The sequence below is a fragment of the Quercus robur genome, chromosome 3 (assembly GCF_932294415.1).
Source record: "Quercus robur chromosome 3, dhQueRobu3.1, whole genome shotgun sequence".
Classification (NCBI taxonomy): domain Eukaryota; kingdom Viridiplantae; phylum Streptophyta; class Magnoliopsida; order Fagales; family Fagaceae; genus Quercus; species Quercus robur.
Genome location: NC_065536.1, coordinates 11578870 through 11606026, shown reverse-complemented (window position 1 = coordinate 11606026; position 27157 = coordinate 11578870). Strand labels below are relative to the sequence as shown.

Here is a 27157-nt window from a genome sequence, read left to right as displayed (position 1 = left end):
AAATGAGATATTTCTAAATATCTTTCTGATAGCATTTGCAGCAACACATCCATTTCCTCAAGTGGAGTGACTGTCATAAATAAGAACATGACAGAACACATGATCAATAGGAAAATATGAAATTTCATCTCAGAATGAAACTCAACAAATAATTATACACGTAAGTTTAATCAATATTTGCAGAAAATTTTGACCGCGATACATTATTTCTCAGTTGAAAATTTCCTCTGCAAGGATTGGCATTTCTTTCATGTAACATGCATGCCTTACCATTATTGCTCTTTAACTTCAGGAGGAATTCTTTGTTACAAAAAATAATAAGAAGTTTCTACCCAGGAAATTGAGCCAGCTCTATGAAGTCATCTGTTCCAATGAAACCAAATAAAAACTCACCCTATACATTGGATTTATGCAAATCCCCCTCCATATGCTACCATCAAGCATTTTTTAATCCACCCCTTGAGAGCAATAAGAACCTTCTGGTGGCAAGTATAAGAACCCAAGTAGATGCAGTGATTTTCTCCTTGATCATCAAAAGCAGTGCCGAGCTCAGAACAGTCTTCAAGATCTGAGCGTGCAATCCCTTGAAAAAGCCTGGTACCCCTTCACTTTTCCATATAGCACGAATAACTCCTGGCACAGTTTTGCGGGATTTTTTCTGAGCTTTATCAGTTTCATTATCGTTTGAGTCCACAGCTTGGATCATGACCTTACACCTGTATGAAGTTAAAATATGAAATGGTTATAAATATTATGCTTTAACATGTAGCAGTGCAACAGAGAAGACATACATTCTTTTGATAAGTAAAAGATTGAGAGCAAATTATGCACCTGATTGCAGGATATGTCAGAATTGTGGCAATAGTCTTTGAAATTGCACCTAACGCAAAGGCCGAGGAGGCAGAAAGGGCTTCTGGTGATGAACCATTCCCTGCTTTATCCTGTTTTTTCTTCAGGAGTCTGTTTTTCAATTGATCAAATACTGTAAACTGCAGCATATAAACATTTACGTCTAAGCCTGGTTTATTCTCTCAAATCAACTATATAAGATAACTCACAAATAGGCAATACAACTTGGAGTGAAGGATTTGAGATGGAGATGATACAGTCTACCATTTATACCTGAATTGAAGGGTTTGAGGTCAGCAGAAGAGAGATGCCAAGCCCATCAAATGCGTCAGTCCATTTTCCCTCTGTAAGGGTCTTCCAGAGCCCTTTGGATTTCCCAAAGGCACTTGTCTGCATCCTTGAGGAAGCTGTGTCGAGGGGCTGCACAGTAGTAAACCAGATAGCCTAACATTAATCTTCAAGTTTTCTGCATGTTTTAGGCGTGAAATGGAGCATATATGAAAAATTAATGCAAAATCATACAAAGGAAGAATAAATGTTTCCCTGTATAACAAATTGCAGTTCAAATTTTCTATTTTCCAAATATGATGTATAAATACTATGCAAAATTTGAAACTACCACTAGAAATATAGTGCTATGCTCACATGTCAGCAGTTCATACTTTTTATAGCATAGAATGGTAGTTTCAAAAGCCATTAGTTTTTCCAGAAATACTTTCTCAACCAGAATCAGGGACAGATGCCCTCACAACAGCTCACCTGTGTCAAAATGGCAGTGCATGCTCCAGCAGCAGCAGCAAGAACTAAGTTTTCTTTTGTTCCGATTCTTTTGGCACCACTCTTTTCTAGATATAATCTTTTGAAGTAGCTGTACCCATAAAAATAGACAAACTGTGAAATGAAGGATTGCAGGTTTTTTGTACCTAGGCCCTGGTAAAGCGAAAGAAACTGGCGATTTTGAATTGCTTCCCAAAAGACATCTGAGAGGTTCCTGCATAAGCCAGAAAAAGTTAATTCAAGTAAACTTTACACCTTGTCTAAAAAGCTGACTTCTGACTAAAGAATTCTGTGCTTATACAAGAAATTTGGTCTTAGTTTTTAACTATATTTTACCTAGGACACTGAAACCACAACCTAGAATCTACCCCAAAACTCAAGCTTCATCATCTAAGGGTACCTGGAAATACCAACAAGCTAGAGAGAAAAAAATTCATATTCCTTATTATTCATCAAATTCAACAACAACAAACAAACCATAGTCCCAAATTCTTTGTGTTCACTTACGTATCCTCAATAAATTAGTCATGGTCAGCTACATCCATTCCTTTCCACTATTTTATTTTATCAAAAATCAGTAGGGAAAATCCCAAGGTGTACCTGTAGTGGATCCTCTCAGAATATAATTCAAATCAATTCAAAAAACGTAATTTCAAATTCCCATGATTTGGACCAATTGTATACATTGGCATTAAGTTAGTGTCTGCACCAATATTCCAACCCAATCTTCAACTCAACTAAGGAACATATAACGTAACAAGAACAAAGAAAATCTAGAATGCTCAATTAAGAAGGTTCAATTCTATAAACTCTTCTAAGGAAAGAACAGGAATATAAATTTAATTTGTTACATTTGCTAAGTAATTGTTCAAGATCCAGTAGAAAAATGAAACAGATTTACAAGCAACAGACAATTTACAAAGCAACCTCCATACCTATAGTCAATTCAGTATGCCCACAGATAACTGACTTCAAAGTAAACTCACAGTCAGTTCTAACACCTTAGATTGCTTTAAAACCTTAAGTAGCTATATCTTTGACACCAGTACAAGTACAATAACAAAAAACTAAAAACTAAAAAAATCAAAAGTTACAACACAATATATAGTTGACACACTTATTTTTTCACCAATGAATGTTACATGTACTGGAAAACAAGGAATTAGTAACTACTGTTCATGCACGTGCAACATGGCAAAACCTAGGAATTTTACTCACAAGGAATTAGCACACATTTTCTGTTTGGAAATTACACGTTCACAGGAATGTACAACATACAATATGAAGTACAGAGGAGAAAAGTCTAGAAGTCACATTGTAACTCCTATTGTTACAGTATCATCATAGATCAATGGTTCAGAAAGAACCATCTGAAATCAAATAGTTACCGATGGTGTCAAACAATTCTCCTACTGAATGCCAAATATTAGTACTATAGCCAATTAGCCATATGATAGGTGACTGACATTGTGTTATTAGAATGACTTCAGAAGGGAAAACCATAGAGTGCCCAACATATATTATGTTAAAAACCGGACAACATAATACCAATATTGAAAACTATGTTTCCAAAATGACCTTGTAATTACATTCACATAGTTTTAATTTCAAATATTTTCACACAATAAGATATAAAATAAAATAAAGATAATTGGACCATTGGTTGCATAGCAAAACATAATCACAAAGTATGACATAATCTAAACACTGCCCATCAACCAAAGTACTGGATGACACAACAGTAGAAGGTTCAACAATCAAAGATTCCATAAAGGCTAGACTGCCAAATGCGTCATACATTCATACAATTCACCATTGACTTATAATTCACTTATAACAAAAGATCATCATAAAGCATGACATAATCTAAACACTTCTTGTTAACCAAATAAATGGATGACACGCAACAAAAAAAAAAGGGTTCAGCAATCAAATGTACCAGAAAGGTTAGACTGCTAAATGCTTCATAAGATTCAACATTGACTTATAAGTCACTTATAACAAAAGAAAATCACAAAGTATGACAAAATCCAAACACCGCCAGTAAATCAAATCAAAGGATAATGCTCAACAAAAAAGGTACAACAATCAAAGGTACCATAAAGGCTACACTGCCAAATGCATCATAAAATTCATTGACTTCTAATTCACGTCTAACAAAAGATAATCACAAAGTATTTCATATCTAAACACCGCATGTTAACCAAATTAATGGATTAAAGTAACACACACAAAAAGGTTTCAACAATCCAAGGTACCAAAAAGGCTGCACTGTCAAATGCATCATGAAATTCAATATAACTTATAATTCACATACAACAGAAAGATATCACAGAGTATAACATAATCTAAACACTTCCCAGTAACCAAATTAAGAGATGACTCACGATAGAAAAGGTTTCAACAATCAAAGGCACCATAAAGGCTAGACTGCCAAATGCATCATAAAATTCAACATTGACTTATAATTCACATATAACAAAGATAATCACAAAGTATGACATAATCTAAACACTGCCCATCAAGCAAATTGAAGGATGACACCCAACAAAAAAGGTTCAACAATCAAAGGTTTCACAGAGGCTAGACTGACAATTGCATCATAAATTCAATATTGACTTGCAATTCACTTACAAATATAACTATTTCAAATTCAGTCCTTTTGATCCCTATAATATCACAAACACAACATGGGGTTGGTAGAACTCAATTACAGCTAAAAAAAAAAAGAGGCAAATTAAAACACACACATACAGAGGCTACATATAAACAACAAAAATCAGACAGATTATAAAAATAAATAAATAAACTTTACCCAGATACAGTCATACAGAATTACAGAACCATGATCACATAAAAAAAAGACAGACCCAGATCGAGAAAAGGACAAATTATGGTTTAAAAAGAGAGAAAGATTGAAACTTTGTGAAAAAGAAGAGATGGGTAACCTGTATTTTTGCTGGCCATGGGCTCTGACCTCGGCTTGGTACTTGGTCTTACAGGTGTCAAGTGGGTAAAGGATTGTGGTGCTGACGAGGGATCCTATAGCCCCTGAAGTTGCCTCTGATATGGATTCGAGATCAAGACCCATCTCCAATATCCAAGGTTCCAAAATATATTCAAAGATCAAATATACTGTATGGCACTTTTTGGTATTTTATATATGTGGAGAGAGAGAGAGAGAGAGAGAGAGAGAGAGATAAGTTGGTAAGTGTAAACATTTATTGAGGAAGGTAGCTGGAATAGGAAAAACGATGTGAGTTTGGCTATGTGATATTGTGATGTGTGAGTCTTGTTTGTACGAGGGAAAGTGACGGAGACTCGGAGAGACTAATGGTGTGGCGCTTTCTTGGGAATTGAAAAACGTGATTGGTCGGATAAAACTCATATGTTATTTTATCTTTTTGGTTATTACAAGAATATTTCAAATTGTACACTGATTCTGTCAGTGCATTATTCATGCTAAAATGAAGAGACGTGTTAAAATTGGCGTGTTGCTAATTAGAACAAATATATATATATATATATATATATTTTTTTTTTTTGAGAAAAGAACAAATAATTTTTAAACACTTGTTATCTTGTTGAAACGAGTCAAAAGACACTTCATCTTAGGGTAAAAATTGTAGTATTTATAGTCTTTTATCTTTGTCTTTATCTGGTTTTCTTTTTTGGGTCTTTATGAATATCCACAATGGTGGCTTAATTTTTTTTTTTTTAAAAAAATCAAAGTTAAGAGAAAATTCAATTAAATTTTAAATTGGATTTCAATTATTATCTAATTTTATACTATTTTATATAAATTTTTATTTTATTTTTTTGTTCTAAGTGAGTTACGAAGAGTCTAATATAAATAAATTATCAAAAACTTAATAAAAGAAGAAGAAGAAGAAGAAGAAGAAGAAGAGTAAATTTATGTATATATCTATGGTTTAAAAATGTATTACTCTTATACTATGTATAATTTGAACTCATATATGTGTGTTGTGGGGTCCAATAATTTGTGGCCTTGGCCCATTTTTACATTGGGGCCCGAGGCCCGAGCCGAGGAAGGTTATAGCCGAGGATAGGTAATAAAAGTCCAGATAGTCTTGAGACACAGCCGAGGATGATTCTGTCCTCGGAATATCCGAGGTCTCCCTGGAAGGAAGGGCAAAAACGGTATAGGAACAGTTTGAGAAAAAATCTAAAATATCTAGGTCAATAGAGAAGGGTACGCTGAATAGTATAACGACCAAGGTCAAAGGGAAAGCTGCCCTTACTGCCATTCAATACTCTGCACCTGACAGAGCCATACTCTTTAACTTTTACAACCATCCCTAACCACTCTGGATATGGGTGGATGGGACAAGTATCAGTCCTGGAAAGTCGAACCCACACGTGACGTTGGATAAGGGATATAGGCCAGTATAAAAGGAAAAAGAAGAACCCAGAGAAAGAGGCTGGGAAAAATGGCCAAAAACCAGAACCTCCCAGCCCGCCTCTAGGAGAAAGACTCCTAGGGCGAACACGATTTAACTATGTATGAACACCACGAAAAACCCACTGTCTTGTGACCAAGGCCTAACCTTTCAAACCCACGCTCTATAAATGATATTGTTTGGGCCTTTTTACGTGCGAACCCAACGTTATTAAGGGTCGTTACAAATCGTGTCCTCACAATTGGCGCCGTCTGTGGGGAGGCTTGTGTGTTGGCGTAGGCGGTAGGTCGAGACAGTCCCCTTGTCATTTCTAACAGCCGGTTGTAGTGTTCTAGCGTAAAGTTCCACTAGGGGCTACGTTTCTTTACTAGGGGCTGCGCTTCGTAGCGTCAGCAGCACGGATGGTTTTAGGGGCTGGGTCGAGGAGCAGATTCCCCTTAAACCAAGGTCCCACGCCATAATTGAGGGGTTAATTCCCTCAACTACTTAGAAAATCAAGTTTTGGACAGAACCAAGGTATTGCATGGTCCTCGGACTCAAACCTATGGGGAAACCAACTACTTATCAAAATCAAGTTTTGGACAGAACCAAGGTATTGCATGGTCCTCGGACTCAAACCTATGGGGAAACCAACTACTTAGAAATCAAGTTTTGGACAGAACCAAGGTATTGCATGGTCCTCGGACTCAAACCTATGGGGAAACCAACTACTTAGAAATCAAGTTTTGGACAGAACCAAGGTATTGCATGGTCATCGGACTCAAACCTATGAGGAAACCAACTATTTAGAAAATCAAGTTTTGGACAAAATCAAGTTTTGGACAGGACCAAGGTATTGCATGGTCCTCAGACTCAAACCTATGGGGAAACCAACTACTTATAAAAATCAAGTTTTGGACAGAACTAAGGTATTGCATGGTCCTCGGACTCAAACCTATGGGGAAACCAACTACTTATAAAAATCAAGTTTTTGACAGAACCAAGGTATTGCATGGTCCTCGGACTCAAACCTATGGGGAAACCAACTACTTATAAAAATCAAGTTTTGGACAGAATCAAGGTATTGCATGGTCCTCGGACTCAAACCTATGGGGAAACCAACTACTTATCAAAATCCAGTTTTGGACAGAACCAAGGTATTGAATGGTCCTCGGACTCAAACCTATGGGGAAACCAACTACTTATAAAAATCAAGTTTTGGACAGAACCAAGGTATTGCATGGTCCTTGGACTCAAACCTATGGGGAAACCAACTACTTATAAAAATCAAGTTTTGGACAGAACCAAGGTATTGCATGGTCCTCGGACTCAAACCTATGGGGAAACCAACTACTTATCAAAATCCAGTTTTGGACAGAACCAAGGTATTGCATGGTCCTCGGACTCAAACCTATGGAAAAATCAGCTACTTAAGAAGAATTCTAAGTCGCTCAGTCCTCAGACCAAATACCAGAAAAGGTTAAGGCTAGGAAAGTTATTAGGAAGAGGGTGAAACGCCTTATTACTCAGCAACTCGCAGAGGCTGTTTATTTCTGGGTTATATATCCTCGGATGTTTACTTCCTACAAGACATCGAGCATTCAGGCATCATCTCGTTCAAGTTTGGGGCATGAAACCCATTTTCAAGTCGGTCTTATTGTACGCGATACCTCCAATAAGTTCATAATAACACCTTTTTTCTTGGTAAGGGATTTCGGCCCTAAGTATTGTTTTCACAGGTCGGCGTTATTATGCCAGACAGCTATAATAGGCTCATCATAATATCTTTTTCTTTTCTGCTTAGTTAGGATTTTTGCCCTAGGTATCATTTGTTCGAATCGGCCTTATTATGCCGAATGGTTTCAATAAGCACAGAGCAAGGTCTTTTCATTAACTGGGATTTCGGCCCTAAGCGTCGTTCATAATATAAAAATAAAAAAGAAGTCACAGGGTAGTACGTTTATTCACGGCATAACCATTTCAAAAAAAGAAAAAAAAAAGATAGAATATACGAAATAAAGCAATGATGACTTTTTATTAATAAAAAGAGGCATTACAGCGTACAATGAAGGGCTTAAACAAGCCTATATAGACAACGGATTACAAAAGCAATAAAAAACAAAACAAATAAACAACCAGAGTTCTTTTTAGGCTCTGCTCCCAAGTCTTTCCAAATTCCGTCCCAGTGGCACCTATATTGAGAGGAGGACCTTCCTTGGCGGAAGAGGAGAAGAAGAACAAGAAGGAAAAGCACCAAGATGGATCTGGTGATGGGAAAGAAGAAGAAGGGGAGGCAAAAGGAGGAACCAGTGAAGGAAGAGAGGAAAAAGCAGGGATACTTTGTCCTTGCGTCAGTCCTGACTCCTAACACGCTGGTTCCAGGTTAGATATGCTCATAAGGGAGCAGCTGGTACTGATAATGGGTGATCCCAGCTCAGTCGCGCCAAAAGTTTGACGCGACGAGCCCCTGCTTCGGATTTTGGCTAAAAGGAGGATGAGAAGTATCTTGAGTCTCTGCCATCCTTGCCCTGACCGAACCATTTTGAGCTTCATAAGAACATGGTGTTTTTGGGAAGGGTATGGTCCCCTCATTCCCGCTCCTATCTCGAGCATATCACAATTTTTAAGGTGTAAACTAACGGATAAAGTAAACTCTGAAGGAGGCTATGAGTTTCAGATTTCAGAAGAATTAAAAGGGTCTCTGTATAAGAGAAGTAACCTCTTGCCTTCCTTCTTATATGAAAGGCAAAACGGGGGGTATTTAATCTGTCCAGATTTCCAAGAAAATTTGTAAACGAGAATATACCTATTCCACTTCCCCACACCGTCAATAACCGTCGAATTTAAATGGTCTCGTAAAGGGAAATCATTAAAGGCGTGTTTTGGATAATGAAACGGCAGGAACGCATTGTGAATGAATTCAGAGGAATGTCTCGTAGCCCGGTATGTTTCCTGGGTAGATGAAGAGACACCAATATTAATGAAGGACAGGGCTAAACGAGCCGTAATAAAGGCTTGGCATTACCATTTATACTGGCCTGTATCCCTTATCCAACGTTCACGTGTGGGTTCGACTTTCCAGGACTGATACTTATCCCATCCTCCCATACCCAGAGTGGTTGGGGATGGTTGTAAAAGCTGAAGAGTATGGCTCTGTCAGGTGCAGAGTATTGAATGGCAGTAAGGGCAGCTTTCCCTTTGACCTTGGTCGTTATACTATCCAGCGTACCCTTCTCTATTGACCTAAATATTTTAGATTTTTTTCCAAACTGTTCCTATACCGTTTTTGCCCTTCCTTTCAGGGAGATCTCGGATATGCCGAGGACAGAATCATCCTCAGCTGTGTCTCAAGACTATCTGGACTTTTATTACCTATCCTCGGCTATAACCTTCCTCGGCTCGGGTCTCGGACCCCAATGTAAAAATGGGCCAGGGCCACAAATTATTGGGCCCCATAATAGCCCCTCAAAATCCTGCTGTTCGACCTCTTGGTCGGAGAGGAGGGTGGAAAAAGAAGAACCCAGAGAAAGAGGCTGGGAAAAATGGCCAAAAACCAGAGCCTCCCAGTCCGTCTCCAGGAGAAAGACTCCTAGGGCGAACACGATTTAACTATGTATGAACACCAAGAAAAACTCACTGTCTTGTGACCAAGGTCTAGCCTTTCAAACCCACGCTTTATAAATGATATTGTTTAAGCCTTTTTACATGCGAACCCAACGTTATTAAGGGTCGTTACAAATCGTGTTCTCACATGTGTAACTATAATTTTTTTTTTAATTGTATTGTGTATATACATAGGTTATACACTAGTAGATTTAAAGTGTGTGTTGTAATTCCAAAGGCTTTTAAATTTCATCAACTATACTATTAGTTCATGGAGTTTTTCAGGATGTCTCATATGTAAGGTTGATACATCAATTCCTTATATATAAAGGGACAAGATCAAGTTATACTTGCTGTGTAGCTTGAAGCAATATTTCATTTCCTAATAATTTTTATTAGATTTATATTTAAAAAATCTCATATTTGGATTGCATGTTCCTTAAATTCTTAATGTGAATGTCAAATTTCATGTCAATCTATTGTTATTATGGATTTTTTAAATTTTGCATTCAATTAAAAAAATATTGAATTATATAAGTATATAACATTACTTAAAGTTATATCAAATATAACTTGATCCTAACATATATATATATATATCAAATTTTGCATCCAATTACAAATGTAAATAATTTGTTTTCAAAGAGGCGCCAAAACTCTCTCTCCAAAAAAAAAAAAAAAACACAGACACTGAAACAAAACAAACTAATGATAATAAATGACCAAAAAAGCAAGATGCCTCTTGAACTCTAGCAACCCCGATTAGGACTAATCAAACTTTACCGACACTCGGTTCTCCAAAAAAAAAAAAAATATATATATATATATATATTTACCGACACTGTCCACAACTCGTTATTTCACCAATTGGTTATCAAACACTATTTGGTTTCTGTGTAACCAGAAAGATCGAAGGTACAAATAGACTATTATTCTCCGCAATAAATCAAAAAGGATGTGATCCTTCTAAATTTGATTTCGTGGGCGAGTTTGTAAACAGTTAGGAAATTTCGGTAGTCAAATTAATTTGATTATTTGGAACAAATAATTTTGTACAATATTTGCTTACATCAATCTAACAGCAATTCAATTTAAATTATGATGCATATATACGTATAGGCAAGATTGACCAGCAACTAGAGTCCAACAGTGGTCCAAGTTGCAAAACCATGGTCTTGGAGGGCATTTCCTAATCCAAATTTGTTTGTTCAATGTAGATACAATTTAGTGGCTATCATTATCAACATCTTCTATCAAATTTGTCCTGAGTGTTATTCATTTGGTATAACTTATTTTTATTGTTTTGTTTTCTTAAACAATTTGTAGGATAAATTACAGTTATATCTAAAAGAATTGATTTTTTTTTTTTGAAAAAAAAAATTATTTTAAAAGTTATATTAACACGTGTGTGTAAAACTTCACAAAAATTACACATTTTTTAACTGTTGATTTCATAGGATCTAAGGTGAGAAAGAGACAATTTTTCATGTAATTAATATTCTAAATTTTAATTAATGAGATAATTGTCTCCACATTATTTTATTCTTATTTTCCACAATTCCACACATTCTCTCCCTTCTAACAAAAAACCTGACAATTTTTCTCTCTAAGTTTACCTCCTCTTCCAGGGCTCTTTTCTCTCTGTTGATCCTGTTGACAGCAAGGCTCTTGGGTTATAAAACCAACTATGTTTATGAAGTTTTTGTTCTTAGTATATATCCTATTAAGAGTTGAGATGTCATATCACTTTTAGCTTGAACAGATGTCTTCTCAGAAAAAGATTATTAAAAAAAAAAAAAAAAAAAAAAAAACTTGTACAAACAGATGAACTTCAACAAGTTAAAGTTAAAGTTTCTCGCCCCTGCTCCCATGAACATGGAACCAAAAATTTCTCTCTCTTCTTTTTCCATCACTCATGATTGAATCCCTAAATATTGATTGGTTTACACATCAGTTTGCTTAATTAATACTAGTATCTTTTTTCAATTTTTAAGAATGATTTGGAGAATAACGAGTGTAAAGCAATCAATTCAATTTTATGTTTTCTATTAACGACCTAACTCAGCCAAACTTGGGTTTTTAGAATTGATTGCAGAAGTAATCCAAAGAACTTCTTTTGTTTATTGCAAAACTTGATTTATTGCTATTATTACCTTTTCGGAATGTGTATGTCTTGTTTTAGCCTGGTTTAGGGTTTCGGTGTTGCTGTATGTACTGTAGTCAAGTTGCACTTGTACTGTTTATGTTTATCTAATATATCCTCTGTTTACACAAAAAAAAAAAAAAAATGATTTATTGCAAAATATTTTGTTTATTGCAAAATGTGGCACCTCATTTGAGGAATTTTATGGTCAATTTGGATGGAGGAAGGAGAGTAGAATAGAGTCTGTCGAAAATTGCAAACAATTTTAGCTGACTCTATTCTACTCCCCTCCCTCCCCCCCTCCATCCAAACTGGCCATTACAACAAGATACATAAAATGAATTACTACACTAGATCTTGATACATTGATGGTTCAACCAACAAATGTGTATATATATATATATATATATATATATTGTTGCTGGGTTGGTGGTTGCATCTTCTTCTTTTTTCAAGAGCTATGGTGATCGACGATGGCAAGAGTGAGGTAAGAGTGAGAGGGTCCAAGAGAAAAAGAGAGTGAGGTGAAGGAGAGAGATAAAATTAGTAAAATATAAAATGCAAGAGCTACAGTAACCGTGCATATATGCACGGTTACTATAGCACTTGTGCATTTATACACAATTTTATACCCACTGATGTGGGTGTTTTTTTTTTGGTCAAAATGTGTAAAATAAGGGTTTTTTTTTTTTCTTTTCTATTTTGCAAGACTTTACATCCACTGATGTAGATGCTCTTACATTAAGATAAGGACTTGGGTGGCTGAAATAATTTACAAATATTTTACAACTCATAGACTTTCGGTTTATTTACTAAAATTGTTGTCCTTGTTTTTAGTTTTCTACAAACTTACTTCACAATCAACCCTCTATATATAAGATAAGTGAATGAAATATACTTGCAGATAAAAAACAAGAGCAATATTGCTCCCTCAAAATGGGAAGATGATTTCTATGCCTTATCATGTTATTAATAAAAAGATGATTCCCCCTTCTCCCTTTTTCTCTTATTGTTGTGCTGGTAAGGATGCTACATGTTTTACACACTACTTGAATTGTAATTGTCATTGGACTTATATTTCTCAACTAGTTTGGCACATTGTACATTACACCAGCCAAAGTATGTGTTGAGTGCTGACATGGCTGGATCCAGATCTTACACGTGGGCTAGCTGTGAGGAAAGGAAGGAGAACGTTGGTTGAGGGAGAGCATCTTTGGCTCATGCCAATGACGTGACCATCTTGGGGAAGGGTGAGAAATGCACCTGGCATGGAAACCCAACACTAGTGTAAAAGGGAGATAGCGACCCCCTATGGTTAGATGGTATAGAACACCTCTTATTGGTTGAGCTTGTGCTAGACCACTGCTGATGACACGTGCATCACTTCTAGCCTCCTTGATGTCCATTTCCTTATCTATGGCTTGCTCCCCACGTTGCAGCAGAGCCGCCCTCCATCTCACTACCCTGACATTGGCGTGTCTTCTCTCTCTCCAGTCATAGTATAGTACAATAGTTGTATTAGGGTTTGAAATGGGGAAATCATGGCTTGACACCTGTCCTTATGTACTTGGAAACATTCCTCGTACTATAAGAGGAACATGTTGTTGAGCAATTAGGGCAAGAACCTAGAAAGATGAAAAGAAAGAGGCAGAGGTTTAGGTAGGAAAGTGAGGTAAAAAGAAAGACTTTCTTTGAGAAGAACATTATCATTGTATAAAAACCTTAACTTTCACATATTAGAGAGTTCTAAGGGTGAGGGACATTCTTCCCTTCGCTCACTCGTGGTTTTTCATCCCTTCCAAAGGGTTTTCCACCTAATTTCCATGCCTTCTATATTTTCCTTGCTTTGTTTTTACATTTCTCTAGACGTTAAAGTGATAAAGTTCCCATTTTTATTGTCCTTGAGATTTTTCACTTAAATGTACTATTAGATCCATAGCTCATTTTTCCTTTACAAGCTTGTTAGTCTAACTTGCACGTAAACACATTTACATTATTGTAACTTGTATTAGTGTCGTGGTGCTCTTAATTTCCATTTGGATAAAAATTGTCACACATAGACTATTACACACATTTTTTTCAAACTGAAATCATGTCTTCAACTCATTATTTTAGCTCAAAAAATGTATGTGTAATATTGTGTATGTAACAAGGCACTTCCCAATTCTTGTTATATTAGTGTCGTTTTATTTATTTATTTTCTTCATTCTTTTATGGGTTTTGTAATATAATTGTGTTTTCATGATATAAAGACAATCTTTTCGATGAAGGTGTCTTGCTTGATGTACTGAGTTTGGAACTGTTATAGTTGGAGCAAGTGATCATGATAGGTCACAAACTGATAAAGTGGTAGAGTAAGAGTTGGTCAACATTTTGAAGCAGTACATGAGTTTTTTCCTCCAGCGAGAAATGGAGAAGAGGTGGGTGAGTTTATACCTCTTCAAAACAAGATAAACTCAAATGAAGGATTACAAGAGAAGGTTAAGGAGCCAGTTTTGTAATAGCCAATTGACAGCTTGGAGGAAATCAATAATATAATTGAAATAGAAAATTTTTATAAACAATATTAAATAGTATAAGGAAAATAAAATCAATTAGGATAAGGTTACTTATCTCAACTAGCTTACCACAAAAGAATTTTGCCTAGCACTTCCTCTAAAATTTGTAGATATCCCCTAAAACAATTTTTCACGTACCATTTACTCAATAATCAAATAATTTAAGAAAAACTTATAACGGTACCCAGTCAGAAGAGAAACTGCTAAAAATATCCAATAATTTCTCATTATTAGCTCCTCTCATAAAGGACAAAAATAGCATCACAGGGGACTTATCCTATATTTCAGAACCATCATTAATTTATATATGTATAAATTCTATCTCCTCACCAAGCCTAACAAATAGTCCACTATTTCTCACACCAAAAATCCAGTCATAAATTTTTTTTTGGGTATTAAAATTTAAAAATAGTATTTTTCAAATTAAATTCTCATCTAGAATAATCTAAAAAACTAAATAACCATATTGATTATTGTAGGGACACGACTCTTAAACGGCCCAACAACGACGTTGAGCTCGCGCGTGGAAGATCCCCCACAATAATATTTGTAGAGAGTGCGCTTGAAAGGCTAGCGTTGGGTCACGGGGCGTTAATACAGGCCGGACCTTAGATAAACCTAGACTAGAAGAGGCTTTAGTCCGGATATCCAAGCCCAATAACTTTATAAATTGAGGGATTGAACTCCTCGGATCATGTCCGAGGAGCACTAGTGTTTTTCTCCGGTTACCCGTCGATGGGTTTTCCATGGTGGAGCGCATATATTATCCGGGCATTCTCATTCCTGGAGTTTTTTCCAGGAAGTGAGATGGGGGGGCTCTTCCTAATTAGTTTACCTTTCCTTTTATACTAGCCTACGTTTGTTGTCCCTCGTCCACGTGTAGGGTCAGTTTTTCCAGGACTGATATTTGTCCCGTCAATCCCATCCCAGCATTGTTGGGCATGGTTAATAAAGCCTAAGAATCCGGTTCTGTTAGGTGCAATGTCATATCAATGAGGGGTATTAAGGACAATTTCCCCGAGATATTTTCTGATCTTTTAAGTTTGCTTGTATGCCCCTTTCATCAATGAAACTTTGGGTCTGCCGAGGACTAAGCTGTTCTCGGCTGTATCTTCGGGCCACTTTAGGCTTACTATTTTTGAGCCTGGGCCTTGGCCTCCTTCAGTTTGGGGTCCGTGGACTCCTCATAAGCGAGCGGATCGAACTCACAAACTATTGGGCCCCACAATTATATAATAAGAAGTTTTTTTTTTTTTTTTTTTTTGAAGAAACCAAATATGAATAATAATCACAAGAGGTGGAATTTAGTGTAATTTATTATTAAAAAATAAAATTCCAATAGTGGACTATCCACAATTTCACAAAAGAACTAGGGAGCAAATTGCTATATTCACATTCTCTGGTTTACAAATATGCAATAGTGTGCTAGAGAAAGCTTTCTAGTTATTTAATTTTCATAACCACCCTTCTCTTTGCCTTGCGAGCTATGCCAACCAAATAGAAACATATTTTCATTTCAAAATTTTCCTCCTCCTTCAATTCCATTCCCCAAAGCAAATTTTCATGGCTTCACCAATCATTTCAAATTCTTATACGGATCATTACTATCGACCACTACATCATTAATATCTTTACCTGATGGTAAATACTAAATGAGAAATGTTAACCAATGCCCTTAGGGCATTGGTTTAGGAGCTATTTTTAGAAATATTTTATCAGGAGAATGATAAAACAATAAAATGTTATTGACGGCCTTTTATATTTCCCATAAAAATAGTGTCAAAATTTTTCTATTATAGTTTATTAATAATTGTTTTAAGGGCATCTGTTAACATGACCCTATTAATACTATACATAAGAGAGTATCTATAAAGAGAACTTAGTCTAAGAAAATATTGGATTTTTCAGAGGTTTTAAAGTTTAAGTAAGGTTTCCGTGTAATACTCAAGTACACTAGATACAAGTCAAACCTAGTTTTTGGGTGCTTTTCAAAGAGAACATATGCTGAATGCAGATATGCCAACTTGAGAGGACAAAGAATTGCAAAAACTGTGATCAGTTGTAATTAAACCTACCTTAATACCTTATGCTGCACTGGGTTTCAACATAGTGCTGATTTGAATCAATCAAAGTAGCCGACATATATAAAGTATAAAAATCTTGTGGAGCACTGACCACTGACCACTGAATTTAATATTTTAAAATGTTTTGGTAACATAATAAAAGTTAAGCTCAAATTGTCCTTAACCAAATTTAAAAGACCCAACTTGTTCTTAAAAGTTTCTCAAAAAAAGAAAAAAAGAAAAAAAAGCTTGTTCTTAAAAGGCTCTTGTGTTGAGCCCTTTTAGAATAGTGATGGGCTTGATTTGGTTTTGACTGCGAGCCCAAAATACCTGACTCAATTCACTTGGATCGTACCATAGAAAATATATAAAAAAACAGAAATCTCACCATTTAATGGGCCATAGGCCGTAGTGTTAATCTTCTTGTTTCATCAACTTGGAGCTTTATGGTAAAGAGTTGTGTTTAAAATATGGTCTAGATAATTATTTTATTTATTTTTATTTTTTTTATCCTTGAAATCCTGAGTTATATATATATATATATATATATATTTTATGGATAGATGAGATTTGAATTTGAATCTCAAATCTTATTAGATGATAAAAAAAGTTACCAATTGAATTAACAAAAACCCACAAAATCTTAAGTTTAAAACTTAGCAAACTATGTAAAGTTTTTTTAAGATATCCCATACTTTACACATTAAACAAAATAAATGAGTAAAGTTTTTTTTATTCAAGATACAATGTAAATTGCTTGAATAAACTTATTTTTATTGATTTAATTTATTTAAAAATAAGTGTTTTTTGAGATGATATTTAAAATAAGTTGAATACACCGTTTATTTATTTTTTCCTTGAAGACTTTTTAAAAAGTTATTCATCAATCAAATACTACATTAGATCAAACAAGATAACATTACATATTTAAAAAAAAAAAATCAAACAAGATAAGGCTTCTTTCATCACTTCAACGTTCTAAAATGAATCTAGTACAATATGCACAATTCACCTACCTATTTGGCAAAAGTGGGGATACATCTCATTCTCATCTCACAATTTAACCACAATCTAAACACCAAAAAAATAAAAAAAAAATTAATGTACACTTGTCAATAAAAACATACATTCACAACAATAACAATACCACACTCCTTGGGAAGAATCTCGTAACTCAACTCAGTTGACATTTTTTAGTGTTTCCAACGTATCCGTCAAGATTCAAAACAGAGTGAGATAACACTACTTCCATAGTTACATTACATCACATCCCCCTGCATCCCTCATTTCAACATCTCCAAATCTCAGCCGTCAGATCACATCACAAATTGTCAAAATCACCACACACCAAAAAAAAAAAAAAAAAAACAATCTTTGTTGTTGTGTTCTGAGTCTGAAGCTTCCACACACTTTCATTATTTCAAACCCTTTCTCCATCCATAGAGAGTAGTACTTTAGTATAGAGAAACACTCTCTCTAACTAGGGTTTTTCTGCTACTTCTTCTCCAAGGTACTTTCAATCTTCACCCTCATATTCCACCTCTATTTACTCCTTTTGCCATCGTCCCAAAAATTCTTCCCCCCCCCCCCCCCCCCCCCACCTTATTTACCTTTCCTGCCATTCACATCTCTCATTACCACACCTCTCTCTTCTTCACTGAATCCTAATTCTTTTTGCCCTCGATATCTAACGTAATTTACGCTTCTGCCATCGCATTCGAAGCCAGCTTCCGTGTTTAGGGTTTTTGAGGTTTTTGGTTTTTTTTGCAGTCTTTGTCTTTGTCTTTCAATGGCGAGAGCTTCAGCTGGAGCGGCGAACCCGTACGGCCGTACCGGTGTGCGTATCGTGGTGGCCGGAGATAGAGGCACCGGCAAATCCAGCTTGATCGTCACCGCCGCCGCCGAGAACTTTCCGGCGAACGTTCCGCCGGTTCTTCCTCCGACGAGGCTGCCCGAGGATTTCTATCCCGACCGCGTGCCCGTTACGATCATCGACACTTCGTCTCGGTATGTGTGTGTATTGTTTAATTATTGTTCTGATTTTAAATTGCTTTGTTTGGTTGCTGAGAAAAGTGTAGGGAAAGGGAAGAAGCTGGTGAGATGAATTGGTGCTGTTGTATGATGATTTTGAAAATCTGTGTTTGGTCACTGAGAAAGTGTAGGAAAAGAAGAGAAGAGTGTGAGATTATATAGGAAAAAATGGTGTTAAGTGTTGCTTTGTATCGTACTAATGAGATTTGGTTTATTCATGTGTTTTGGAAATCTCTCTTTGGTTAGTAAGAAAGTGTAGGAAAACAGGAGAGTAGGATTTCGTTAAGAATATGTAGGAAAAGAAAGGTGTAATTATATTATGATTTGGGAAAGCTCTGTTTGGGTGCTGAGAAAATGTAGGAAAAGAAGAAGAAAAAATTTAAGATTCTAACTTTTAAGTTGTTACCTAGTGTTTGGGAAAAATGGTCAAAATTGAGGCTAATGCAAGAATTTCTGGCCTCGTTTTAGTTCATTTCAAGAAAAAAAAAAAGTTGTTTGTTAGCTTTATTTATAAATTTTATTTACTTACTTAAAAGCTATGTTTGCTTATATTGTTTTAGTTTTAGTTCTTAGTTAATACTTAATGGTGTATATCTGTTATACATCCTGTGTACATGGGTTGCCTCCTCTAGTGAATAAAGTGAATTAATTTTGCTTCCAATTGTGTATGAATAAGGAGAGAATGTGTAAATGAGTAAAAAGGGTTTACATCTGAGCGGTAGTTTTTTCTTTCAGTTTTGGCCATTAAGAAAATTAGAACTGAGTATGATACAAGTTTTGGGGTTAGTTCAGTTAGGTGTAGTGAAGTGGTTCTGAGTCTTTGATGAAAAAGTGAAGGTATGAATTGGATTTTTGTTACCCCTCTCAATGAAACTATAAAATTTCTGGAACCAAAAAATGTAAAAATATTGTAGTCAAAGGTTACTTGATGATTTAAACCTTTATCTGAATATCAGTTTTGTTTCTCGCAAATAAAAAGATCGTACTTAGTGCACAAAACTCTGACTTCTGTGGGGTCTGGGATAGGTGATTGGTTGCTGACAAATTGAGGACAGAAAATTAAGCTAGGGTTCTGAAATAGAGATTTTATTTTTATTTTTGACAGAAGAAAAGTGTAGCTTCTGCTTGTCTGATCTTAGTACAATTAGATGGCTTGTTAAGTTGAGTTTTTCATTTTGGAAACTTTGAAATGCGTACAAGTTTAAGCTTTTATTACACTAATTGCACTGATATATCCAGTTCAATGTTGAATATTTTATTGTACTGTTCTTAATTAGAGTGGAGGATGATGGTAAAGTTGCTGAAGAACTGAAGAGGGCTGATGCGGTTGTGCTAACTTATGCGTGCGATGAGCCTTCTACACTTGATCGATTGAGTTCTTTCTGGCTGCCAAAGCTTCGTAAATTAGAGGTCTCTATTCATCATTTTAATATTGTTTTCCAATTTTCTTTCTATATGCATTGCTTGAGGCAAGATTCATCCCAGGGCATCTTTTAAGGAAGAGAGAGAGAGAGAGAGAGAGAGAGAGAGAGAGAGAGAGGGCAAGAGAGATACTCTTCTGGAAACCTCATGCTTGTCTGTAAAATCATGCATGGTTATAAATGGAGTCCTGCTTTCTTGCTTATCTAGATTTTTGGAAATTTGTTTGGCATAGCAATAGATGGAGCCACTTTGATTTTGATTGTTTGTTGTCTATGATGTGGATGTGTGGAATTTGATGCGCAGGTGAAGGTCCCAGTTATAGTGGTGGGTTGTAAGCTGGATTTAAGAGATGATAACCAGCAGATGAGCCTGGAACAGGTGATGTCACCAATAATGCAACAATTTCGGGAGATTGAAACTTGCATTGAATGTTCGGCCTTTAAACATATTCAGGTATGCATTGATGCTCCTTTCTGTTTGTCTTTTTATTTTCCCTCTTCTCTTTAAATGATTTTCCTATCTTTGTTTTTGAGCTCCTTTGTGGTTCAAACACATCAATCCTTCATACCATTCTAATCTTGCTGATGGAATATATATCATTGTAGATTTGTTTTAAACGTGATTAGAGCCACATTATGTTTGCTCCTACATTTTTGGTATAGGGTAGATATTTTAAGAGAAGATAAAATGTTTGGGGGTCTTCAGACCACTATAATTTGTTGTGTAAAGCAGAAAAAGTCTGTGTAAGCATTCAGTTTTTAATCAGAATTTAAAATATCAGTTGCTATTAGATGGAACTATAATGCCATGCTAACAAGATGCATAAATGTAAATTTCAATTTTTGATTTTTTCAAATTTTCTTCTGATACCACTTATCAAAAATTTTCTTCTGATACCGTGGCCCAAGAATATACGTGAATCTAATAGGTTTGAACATGAAGCCAGTTCTTAGAGCAAATAGAAGCAAAAGAACAATTGGCTACTTACTTTCTACTGATCTTAAAGAAAAAGATTGAACTTGAGAAATAAACTTAATGTTTGGGTAATGAAGATAAGATGACATTTTGAACTAGTCTAATCAATACAGACACAGTAGATCATGATAAATACTGTTTCTTGAAATCTGGTTTGAGATCAAAGCAAACAAATTTCTGTTGATTAGGTTCAATTTTCATAGAAGGAACGATATTAATTTGTCTGTATTCATGCATGATATGTGCTAATGATGGGTTTGTGGCTTGGCCACTGTAAAGGCATCTAATTGGGTTCTATATGTGCAATATGTAGCAGTCTTATTATATTATACTATAATATCTCGATTTTTTTCCCTTTTGGGTTCCTTGTTATGTGGATTTTTTTTATAGTAATAGAAAATACATTATGTTTGATCTCTTTAGTGCATTAATCCTGTATTTAGTTGGACCTCTATTTATTTTCTTCTTCATCTTCTTCCTTTTTTTGGGGACTGTTTATCTGAAACATTGTTTGTAATTTTTGCTTTATCATTCTAAATTTTTTGGAAATTAATGTTGAAAATTTTCTAATTGTAGATCCCTGAGGTTTTCTACTATGCACAAAAAGCTGTGCTTCATCCGACTGGTCCACTATTTGACCAGGAAACACAGACTTTGAAGCCCCGATGTGTGCGTGCCTTGAAGCGGATATTTATTCTTTGTGACCATGACAGGGATGGCGCCCTCAGTGATGCTGAGTTGAATGATTTTCAGGTTTCTGTTCATCCTTTGTTTGCAACCTGAATTCCAAGTTTGATATTTGTTTTATGTCCAATTATTCAGCTCCTGACAATTTGAGAATGATCTTGTAATACTTGCATACAAGTTTCTCGTCTATTTAAGTTTTAATATTTTCTGCTAAAGTTAATGAGGGATCTCTTGTAAACAGGTGAAATGTTTCAATGCTCCATTACAACCTTCTGAAATAATAGGCGTTAAGAGGGTTGTGGCAGAAAAATTGCCAGAAGGAGTCAATGAACGTGGGCTTACTTTGACAGGATTCCTCTTTCTTCATGCACTATTCATAGAAAAAGGGCGTCTTGAGACAACATGGACTGTCCTAAGAAAATTTGGATACAATAATGATATCAAACTTGCAGATGAACTGCTTCCATCTTCTTTCAAACGAGCTCCTGATCAGGTAATGTTTTCTTGGCTTAAAGTACAATTATTATAATACCCATGGTTTTCTTAAAACGATAGAATGCTTATTTGATGTGCTGAAATAATATATTTGGTTTTTGGAAGTGAAGGGAATTTAGTTAGATTTTTCATGATCCATTGCCAAGAATGTTGGTAGTTCAGTGCTCTTATTTTGTCAATTTTTATGATAACTATCACTTACTCAAATAAACCCAACTAAGCCTTAAGCCCAACTAAAGTTTGCCAGAACAAATTTTATTGTTTGTGAGTGGTGGAGCCCTATCAAACAGGTTGTTTGCAGGTCGTGCTAATATGAACCCTGATATACAAATATTGATAAATAAATATCAATCCTTATGTTTAAATTAATTATCAATGGTCAGCGTTGTTGATATGGTGAAAAAAAAGCCCCTACTGGTGCACTCAAAGCATGCATGGAATGTCATGCGTTTTCTTTTTTGGGTGCATTTATAGTTTCTAGGGATGGATTTTAGTTGCCACTATGCTAGTGCTGTTTGGTTTGTTACTTGTTTTTTCCTTTTCTTTTTCATTAGACCCTGTTTTACAAGTATCTGAGTTGTTTGTTGGTTATCTCATTTGTAAATGGGTGGAGTCTGGTATTAATTATTCCCCTTTGTAGTGGTTGCATCTTGTTGGCCATTTTTTTGGGTTTCAGCTTGGGCTGAGCTTCAAATCTTGTTGTAACACATACTATTGGTTTGACCTCAATTTCCCTCGTTTTAAATGTATGCTGGGATCCCACCTTTCTCATGCCTATTCTAGTTTGCTTCAGAGTGATTCCTCCATCAGGGGGTAATCATGATTTCTATGATCAATACATGGCCATAATTCTCTGTTATATATCCTGAGCTTGTGATTAAACTCCAAATGTTTTTGCATTTAGACTTTGAAATGTAATTAACTGTCAAGTATAACAAATCTGGGGCCATCAGGGACTAGAATAAGCCCCACCTCACATAAATTGTGCCTCTTGAATTTGGTTGGCCTTGGCATTGAGGACTTACGGTCCCTAAATTCCCACCTTCGGGGATGTGCATGGATTTCACTTCTAATATGTTTAATTTTTTGACTATAACATGCCGCTTAGTCATGATTTTATATGATATGTTATGTAATCATTTACAAACCATATACCGCCCCACCCCCCTTTCACTCAAAACCTTCCAACTGAAACTGTTGCATGTTTTTGTGAAGCGCATAATGTTTGTTAAAAAATGCTACTGTTGATTATCATTTGTGTAGAGTGTGGAGCTGACAAATGAAGCCATCGAGTATCTGAAGGGAATCTTTGAATTGTTTGACAACAATCAAGTACGTCTTATTCTGTGCTCTATTCAGTACTTGTCTTTCCAATTTGGTTGATTAGCTTATAGTATAATTTGTACAATCTGTGTAGCCTACAATTATTCAAGTAGCTTAGTAGATTTCCAATTTATTAAAATCATGACAATATGTTTATATTCTTCCTAATAGGATGGGGCCCTACGACCTCGTGAAATTGAGGAATTATTTTCCACAGCTGCTGAGAGGTAGTTTGGTTTTCTTAAGATAATTTATTATGCGGTTTATTTTACTTTTTTACAAGTCTTATGTTCCCCTACCAAGAGAAATCCTGCTTGGCCTCATGTTCACTAAGTCAATCCTCATAAATCTTGCTATCAATGCATCTTTATCAATAACTATAATGATTAGACGCTAAGGGTTTTCAATGTTTGATAAAATTCTTTTGCCAGTCCTTGGGAGAAAGCCCCATATTTGGATGCAGCAGAGAAAGATGCATTTGGAGGTCTATCACTTGATGGGTTTTTGTCAGAGGTAGGCCCCCCTCCCATTTTATCATTTTTGTGTGGAGGTTCGGGTGGCAATGTTGCAAATCTTTTAAATCAATCTACCAATTTGTTAGATCTCAGTTTGCCCATCTCTTCATACGTGAAGTTTTACTGTTTTGCTAACATGTTTATACATACACTTGAACTTCTATCAACTTTAGTGATTCTCTGGTAACTTGTGCTGAACTTTTTGAGATATGTTTGTGGTCACAGTGGTCCCTCATGACACTTTTAGACCCATCTTGGAGCATGGAGAATCTTATATACATTGGGTATCCTGGTGATCCTTTGTCTGCTTTCCGTGTGACTAGAAGAAGGCGTTTGGATCGCAAGAAGCAGCAGACAGACAGAAATGTTTTCCAGTGTTTCGTTTTTGGGCCTAACAAGGCTGGGAAGTCTGCGTTACTGAATTCTTTTCTTGGAAGGTCTTCTGAATCATCCTTTTTAAGTCTGATTGTCCTAGTAATTTAATTTCGTCCCCAAGTAATATAACATATGTTGTTGATGAATCGAAACTTCAGGCCTGTTTCCGATAATTATAATTCAAGCACTGAAGAGCGTTATGCAGTGAATGTTGTTGATCAACCGGGGGTGAGTGCTATTCATCATGCATCACTAAATGCCCTCTGAGTTGCTGTGGTATCTAATTTTGTTGATTTCCCACACTTTTTCCTGAGTATTTGTTTGTTATTTACTTCAGGGAATAAAGAAGACCCTTGTGTTGAAAGAGATACCTGAAGATGGAGTAAGTAAATTGCTATCTGATAAAGAATCCTTGGCTACTTGTGACATTGCAATATTTGTTCATGACAGGTAAACAAAAGCCTGTAACTATTGTCATATTTAGCGTTGAAATGAATTATAGCACTGTCTCTCTGCATGATCTTACAATTAGTTTTTTCAACTTTCTTACACCCAACATTCAGTTATTTTTTTTCTAGTTTAGTTTGACTTTTTCAAACTTCATATATCAATCTAGGGCCATGTATTCATATTACTCTTTTGTATATCAATTTTGTGCTGTCTATTAATTTTACTACTAATCTTATGGTGGTTTTAGTATAGGGTTACTAAATTTTATGGATGAGAATGTTGGGTAGCTATTATTTGCTCTTTATATTTTCTAAATTTCATAGGGAATTCCCATTTATTGATAGGTGAACTTAAGTTTGCACTAAACAGTATTTCAATACATATATATTCATGACCTGTACTATTTTTATAGTTTGCATTTATACATAGGAGTTTCTGAGAATTAATGCATTTTACTTGTGCAGTTCTGATGTGGTATCATGGAAGAGAGCAACTGAATTGCTGGTAGAAGTTGCTGGTCATGGTGAGGATACTGGCTTTGAGGTGCCTTGCCTCATTGTTGCAGCTAAAGATGACCTGAATTCATTTCCCATGGCCATACAAGATTCTACTAGGGTATATGCTTTATTGCGAGATTAAAATATCCTGCAGATTCTATTAAGCAAGCTTAATATTCCCCAAATTATATTTAGTGGTTTTTATTGTTTGCTTGCTCTGGACATTGATGTTTACAGTTGGCTTGTCAGTGTTACAGTCTGTGTTCTTGCAGGTCTTCTCCTTGATAATACAGTGCAAACTTTTTAAAATTAGCTCTTTATCAATTTTTGAGTAATATTGGTTGCAAGCTTGCAATTTGACTTACATGCACAACATTTTTTGGCAGAAAAAGACAATATTGGTTAGAGAAGTTAGGAAGTGTGGTGAATGTTTGCTTCATTATCTGAAAAGCACGTAGGTACTCAGTGTCTAAATGGCCTGAAGTTTTAAATCTTAAAGAAGTGGCTCAAATTTAACATTTTGAACAAAGTACCAACGGAGATAAAAACTATCTAAATAAACTTTATAAATATATTTGAGTTATATTATTTTCTAGTTTGAACTTGTAATACTTGGACACGATTTCCTCATTTTAGGTATTTTGTGGCTTTGGTTGACAATTATATCTAAATATTTAGATATGTCTATGACTATATGTTCCATTGCATAGCTACAAAGATATAAGAACTTATTGATTGCCAAGAGCCTTGTAGTTCAACTGGTTGACATCTCTTAGTGTGTCTGTGACATCCAGGGTACAAATTCCCCATCCCCATTGTAACTATGGAATTATAAAAAAAAAGTATATGAAATTAGTGACTATTATTATTTTTTTATGTTCAATAACAGTAACAATGATGCTTGTGATGATAATGAGAATAAGATTGTTGTCATTTGACTTTTTAATTGTTCATTTGACCACTATTCCATTAATTGTATTGATTATTTTGAAACTGATAGCAGCTTTTAGGCATTAAACCATTCTTAACAAATTTCAATGCTACTTTTGCTTTTATAGGTTAGTCAGGACATGGGAATAGAGGCTCCTATACCAATCAGCGCAAAGTTGGGTGATCTCAATAATGTATTTCGTAGGATTGTAAGTGCTGCAGAACACCCCCATTTGAGCATTCCTGAAACTGAAGCTGGGAGAAGTCGAAAGCAATACCACCGTCTAATAAACCGTTCGCTTATGTTCGTTTCTGGTATGCCAGTCTTTGCAATTTGAAAGTGGTGATTTTGTCTCATGTCTTTTCATATTTTGATCTCTTATACAAGCTTGACGGATTTATATGGAGTTGCTTTTATCTTTCATGTCATGGTCTTGCTGATTTACTGATTAAAAATTTGTTTTATCCTTGTGTATGTTTGCCTCTTGTTTCTAATGCATCATCTAATTATTGTGACTATAAGCCCGAGTTTAATTGCTCCGTTAAGCTTTCAGTTTTTATTTGTTTCTTTCTAAGTCATTTTGTGCCTTTGACAGTTGGAGCTGCAGTGGCCATTGTTGGACTGGCAGCTTACCGTGTCTATGCTGCAAGGAAGAATGCTTCTGGTTAAGGGATGAAAGTTTTCCATCAGTCATTGCAGTTTAGCTCTTCCTCTCCTCAATTTGCATACAGTTGGTTGTGCAACGATTTGTCTTCTCCAAATTTCTACATTGTTGGGTTTCTTGATACAATTCCATTCGTAGAGAAGTTGCAGATTTCTACCAAATTATCACAGCCTAAAATTTTTCTTTCTTTTCTGTTCCTTGTAGGTTTATACTTAATGGGCAATATATTGCCTGCAATTCTCGTATTCCTTGTGGGGTATTTCCCCCCCCTTATTTATGAAGGCTTTTCAAAGTTTTATACTGAAATATACAATGGAGTGAGTTGTGTAGGAATTATGCAATATGAAAAGTTTTGCAAAAATTGTTCCCCCATGTATATCCACCTGTTTAATGATTTCA

General features: G+C 35.5%; 2 protein-coding genes across 2 annotated transcripts; one reads left to right on the top strand and one right to left on the bottom strand.

Moving 5' to 3' along the window:
* Nucleotides 1-105: 105 nt before the first annotated feature.
* On the bottom strand, nt 106-4910 carry LOC126717057 (peroxisomal adenine nucleotide carrier 1). The gene is made up of 5 exons (XM_050418227.1): nt 4575-4910; nt 1609-1840; nt 1123-1269; nt 832-989; nt 106-716 (listed from the first exon to the last, which is right to left on the bottom strand). Exons 1-5 carry the CDS (start codon nt 4715-4717, stop codon nt 437-439), a joined length of 960 nt encoding a protein of 319 aa, XP_050274184.1. The 5' UTR covers nt 4718-4910; the 3' UTR covers nt 106-436.
* Nucleotides 4911-17795: 12885 nt separating this feature from the next.
* LOC126717055 (mitochondrial Rho GTPase 1-like) lies at nt 17796-27134 on the top strand. Its single transcript, XM_050418225.1, has 14 exons — nt 17796-18400; nt 19702-19834; nt 20150-20299; nt 21398-21574; nt 21750-22001; nt 23267-23335; nt 23498-23553; nt 23758-23839; nt 24067-24278; nt 24375-24444; nt 24554-24666; nt 25131-25281; nt 26222-26408; nt 26690-27134. Exons 1-14 carry the CDS (start codon nt 18183-18185, stop codon nt 26761-26763), a joined length of 1944 nt encoding a protein of 647 aa, XP_050274182.1. The 5' UTR covers nt 17796-18182; the 3' UTR covers nt 26764-27134.
* The last annotated feature ends 23 nt before the right edge of the window (nt 27135-27157 follow it).